Genomic DNA, 5209 nt, shown 5'->3' with positions numbered 1-5209 from the left:
AAAAAAAAAAGGAAGACAAGGAAATAAAAGATATAAGTTTAACTTCCTGCATTTGAAAAGATCTACTTGCACTGTAAGCAGAGGGAAACACAGGAGTCTGTGCTAACAGACCTGCTGAATGACTGCTGTCAAAGAAAACTGCTAGCTTCCTAAAATAGATCTCAGCAGTTTGTCAGGCTGAAATGGGCCAGGAGAGTCTGCTAGAAGAGGCATTAAAGTGAAAACTGTCTTCACTTACAAAAACCTCATCGCCTTTGCAAAATAAGTGTCGTTGCACCCTAGCTAGTAGATAGGTTTAAAGAAAAGGTAATCCCCATACATTATTTGGAGATAGAAAAAAAAAGTGTAGGAAAAAGATGGAAACGAAACAAACACATTTACCTTCTTCCTGACAAGGTGAGAAATATCGGTCACACAATTTGATGAAGAAGCACCGTCTGCTGGCTTTCTACTGGCAATCTGGCAAAAAAAGAAGCCTTCTTAGCACTGTACGGGCTACGGGACCAACACTGAGCCTTAATAGCAAATGACCAAGTAACACCTGAATACCCACCATGGAGACGGAAGAGCCTCCACTAGGAGTGAAACCTGAAGTAGAACTCTCCACCTGTGTGAGATAACAAACCTAAGTTGGTTTCAAGATAGAACCCCAGGCCACCGAGTCTTATAACAGGTACCTACCATGATCCAAGCAACTGATTAAGACCTGAAATGCCAGTAGCTTCTGGTCAGTATCAAGATCCTAGCTTCATCTGTACTTGTATACCCACCACCCAGGGCATAGGAAGATTGTAGATATTAAACTAACCCCCAAACTTGCAGGGTAGGAAGGTCCCTAATATCCCAGCAGCCAAAAGCAAATGAAAGGCACACAGTGGCTCACACCTATAATCCAGCACTCTGGGAGGCTGAGGCAGTGGATTGCTTAAGCTCAGGAGTTTGAGATCAGCCTAAGAGACCCTGTCTCTAGTCAAAACAACAAAACTAGCTGGGCATTGTGGCGGGTGCCTATAGACCCAGCTACTTGGGAGGCTGGCTGAGGCATGAGGATCACTTAAGCCTATGAGTTTGAGGTTGAATTCAGCTAAGATGATACCACTGTACTCTAGCCTAAAGCAACAGACTGAGACTGTCTCAAGAAGGAAAAGCAAGTAATTTGGGGTGAAAATTCCTCAGCGCTCATTAACCCATACAGAATTCTCAGAAATGGAAATAGCTTATATTCGTTAGGAAATTTCTATCTGTCCAGTACTGTCAGAAATATTTTATACATATACACTATAGGTTGAACATCCCACTCCTAATCAGAATATCCAAAACTTTTTTAAGCACTGACACAACACTTGAAGGAAATATTCATTGGTGCATTTCTGATTTCAGATTGGGGATGCTCAACTTTGGATTAGTGATGTTAGGTATAATGCTAATTTCACAATCCAAAACACCTCTGGTTCCAACCACTTTGGATGAGGAAATTCAACCTGTACATGTATTATCTTCACTTTATAGATGGGTCAAATAAGACACAGAGAAACACCCAAGGTCACACATAGTAACACACGAAATTTAAACTCGGACAGCCTACACTTCACAGCGTATTCTTTTAACCAATGTATTCTTTGACAAGAAAAATTAGATGAGCTTCATCAATTCCCTGGAAACCAAGTCATAATGAAAACTTCCTAGTAAATGGAACTTAACATTAATGGTATCAAACATGCTATTGTAAAAACTTTAAAAGGACACCACACTAACCAGAGTAGCTTTCAGAGCCAATTCAGCTACATTCCCACTACGCTGGGACTCCTTTGCATCTTCTATCTTCTCTCTAATTTCAGGTAGCAGTTCCTTCAGTTCCTCAATTTCTTTCTTATATTCAGTAGGTGATCCTTCAGCCTCCATCTGCTCCTTTAGTACTCCTGCAAAAAAAAAAAAAAAAAAAACAGGCTAATGTGATTAGTATGTTTCTGTAAGAAAGAACCATTATTTTTACCTGTCAGATGCTGAGTCCACCAACAGAGGCTGGTGTTCACTCACCCATTCTCTTCTCAATGACTTCAATAGACTTGCTGAACTGTGCCACAGCCTCATCATACTGAGAGTTGTACCCATAGGCCAAGCCCAGCTGGTAGTGGGTTTCTGCAAGGAGCCGGTTGTGGGCTTCCAAATACTGCTCCTGCAAGGTTAGGCAAGCCTGAAACTCCTCCACAGCTTGGATATAATTCTCTAATGAAGAGAAAAAGAACAGCCAAGTAAATAGACAGAATTTATTATAAAGAACTCCCAGAATTTCAGACTCACCCTACTATGAAGAATGTCAAAATGACTTCTAATTGAAATACTTCCAAATACAGCACCACTTAAGAGCATATTCATTGTTCCAGGGATTATAGAAAACCTAAACTTACTTTTTTTTGTTTTTAAAAAATGAGACAGAGCCTCTAACTGTCCCCCTGGGAAGAGTGCCATGGCATCACAGCTCACAGCAACCTCCAACTCCTGTGGTCAATGGATTCTCCTGCCTCTGCCTCCCAAGTAGCTGGGACTACAGGTGCCTGCCACAACGCCCAGCTTATTTTTTGGCTGCAGCCATCATATTAGTTTCCTGCCAGCTCAGGTGTTATGTAGCTGGTGCCTTAGCCGCTTAAGCCACAGGCACTGAGCTGAGCCCCTAAAACTTACTTTTTAAATCCAGTCAACTTACTTATAATCAATCAAGCTAGATTCCAAGGAATTTATTAGAGAACAAATAGAAGAGTACGGGAGTGGGGGTGGGGTGATGAGAAGAGAATGTAAAATGGAATATGAATTACCAGATTCAACACTAACTTCTCCGAGTTTAAGATGTGCCTGTGCAGCATAAAGCTGGGCTTCTTTTGTTTCTTGTCTAAAAGAAGAAAAATAGATCAGAAACCTAAATGGTACTTGTCTAGTCCTATCTGTTTTCTTTCCTTCCTTCTTTTTTTTTTTTTTTTGCCACAGTCTCAAGCTGTCACCCCGGCTAGAGTGCTGTGGTGTCACAACTCACAGCAACCTGAAACTCTTGGGCTCAAACGATCCTCTTGCCTCAGCCTCCCAAGTAGCTGGGACTACAGGCACCCTCCACAAAGTCTAGCAATTTGTTTTTCGGTTATAGTTGTCATCGTTGTTGTTTTGGTGCACCTGGGCTGGATTCCAACCCGCCAGCTCTGGTGCATGTGGCTGGCACTCTAGCTGCTTGAGCTACAGGAGCCAAGCCTTTTTTTTTCCTCTGTGACAAACTCTTACTTTGTCACCCTTGGTAGAGTGCCGTTGCACCTTAGATCACAGCAACCTCAAATTCTTTGGCTCAAGTGATTCTCTTGCCTCAGCCTCCCAAGTAGCCGGGATTCTAGGCATTTGCCACAACACCTGAGGTCTCAAAACTCCTGAGCTCAAATAATCTACCAAGCCTTGGCCTCCCAGAGTGCTAGGATTACAGGCAAACTCTCCAGTGATTCTCTTGCCTCAATCTCCCAAGTAGCTGAGACTATAGGCACCCGTCACAACGCCTGGCTATTTCTCACTCTGGCTCAGGCTGGTTTCTAACCCATGACCTCAGTCAGCTTCCTAAGTGCTACTTTCTATTTTCAACCACCAAGGCCCCAAACTGAGCACAGAAGCACCAAGTGTTTTACCTTTTGAAAATGATCTTTGCTAAATCCAGCATATCCCAGGCAAGCTCTAGGTTTCCAATCTCCTCCTCTTCATTTTCTTGAAGAGACTAACGTATATCCAAATCATTGAAATTAGGCACAAAGACAAGAAAGACATCTTTCTAGATTGCAAATCTAAATGTATAATTTAGTATGGCTTAGAAAAACCCAAACAGGAGCGGTGCCGTGGCTCAAAGCAGTAGGGCGCCGGCCCCATATGCCAGAGGTGGTGGGTTCAAACCCAGCTCTAGCCAAAAACTGCAAAAAAAAAAAAAAACCAAACACACATACACACAAAAAACCTGATATGCAATTCAGAACTTTAAGACACTCTCCCCTAGAACCTAGAGAACGTGTCCCCATCCTATTATCACCGTATGTCAGTGGTAGTTCACTGTGAAATTTGGGGTCATATAATAACAGACAGGACTCCCTGGGATCAAATATATCTGTCCATCCCACACATGAATAAAAGGGTCCCTAATCTCTAATCAAGAGATGTATCTATAGTTATCATGCCTATACTAGCAAGCTACAGTCCTACAATAAGAAAGCAGACAATTGTACTGAACAAAAACAACTTACCTTGTTTTCAATAACTAAATCGTTTGGTGTTTCTTCAGCCTTGTCATTTTCTTTATCTTCTTCTTCTGAGCCTTCAGTTTCTACAAGCAAAAATTCCTTGGTATTGAGAATAAAACTAAAGATATCTTCTCACTAGTCAGAGATTCCAATAAACATGTCAATCTATATTGCAAAACATGACAAGCCAGGTGCTAATAAATCAGTTAGCATCGGACTTGAATGTAAATCAGTGGTTACAGTCTACTTCAAGTCTAACCTAGCTTTTTTTAATGTATAACCTTATATTCTGTGAGTTAGACCTTCAGCAATTAAAAGGCTGATTGTTTCCCTTATGAAAGTCAACCTGGATCATTGAGAATGAGACAAATTAGCTACTGCTTTGTACTTGTTGGCTAGAAGCTCCCATCCATTCAACCAGAAGGTAGAGACCTTGCCCACTGTTTCTGGTATCTTTTAAGCCACTCATTACATAATATTAATAGCCTGACAAAGTACCAAAATTTAAAATATTCCAGTCCATTCACAACAAGAATGCTCAAGAGACTAGCTTTCCCATTAGAGAGCTATGGAGAAAAAACTAACTTTTTTAGTCCTTGCTAACTCTTACCAATGAGCATGCCGCAGACTCCAGCCAGCTCTAGCACATACAGAATTTGAGTGAGCAGTACCACAACTTATTTACTCCTGTACTTTATTAACAATTCCTTTTAAACCTGATGCCATACTGACATATACTCACAAGTCAAATGACTAAAGGTTTGGCTCCTAATAAATGGCTCAAAGGTGGCACCTGTACCTCAGTGAGTAGGGCACCCGCCACATACACCAAGGCTGGTGGGGTCAAACCTGGTCTGGGACTGCCAAACAATGACAACTACAACCAAAACATAGCTGGGCGTTGTGGCAGGCGCCTGTAGTCCCAGCTACTGGGGAGGCTGGGGCAAGAGAAT

General features: G+C 41.8%; 1 protein-coding gene across 1 annotated transcript in view; it reads right to left on the bottom strand.

The window, feature by feature from the left end:
- The window catches only part of NASP (nuclear autoantigenic sperm protein), a 43791-nt gene that overhangs the window by 1810 nt on the left and 36772 nt on the right, over positions 1–5209 (bottom strand). Inside the window, 7 exon segments of the mRNA XM_012812489.2 lie at positions 382–459; positions 554–607; positions 1756–1919; positions 2038–2226; positions 2814–2887; positions 3657–3742; positions 4260–4339. Coding sequence (XP_012667943.1) covers positions 382–459; positions 554–607; positions 1756–1919; positions 2038–2226; positions 2814–2887; positions 3657–3742; positions 4260–4339 — 725 coding nt within the window.

Source organism: Otolemur garnettii, unplaced genomic scaffold (assembly GCF_000181295.1).
Source record: "Otolemur garnettii isolate 467f Iridium unplaced genomic scaffold, OtoGar3 scaffold00210, whole genome shotgun sequence".
In the NCBI taxonomy this organism is placed as follows: Eukaryota; Metazoa; Chordata; class Mammalia; order Primates; family Galagidae; genus Otolemur; species Otolemur garnettii.
Note: the sequence above shows the minus strand (reverse complement) of the source record. Positions and strands in the feature narration are given on the sequence as shown.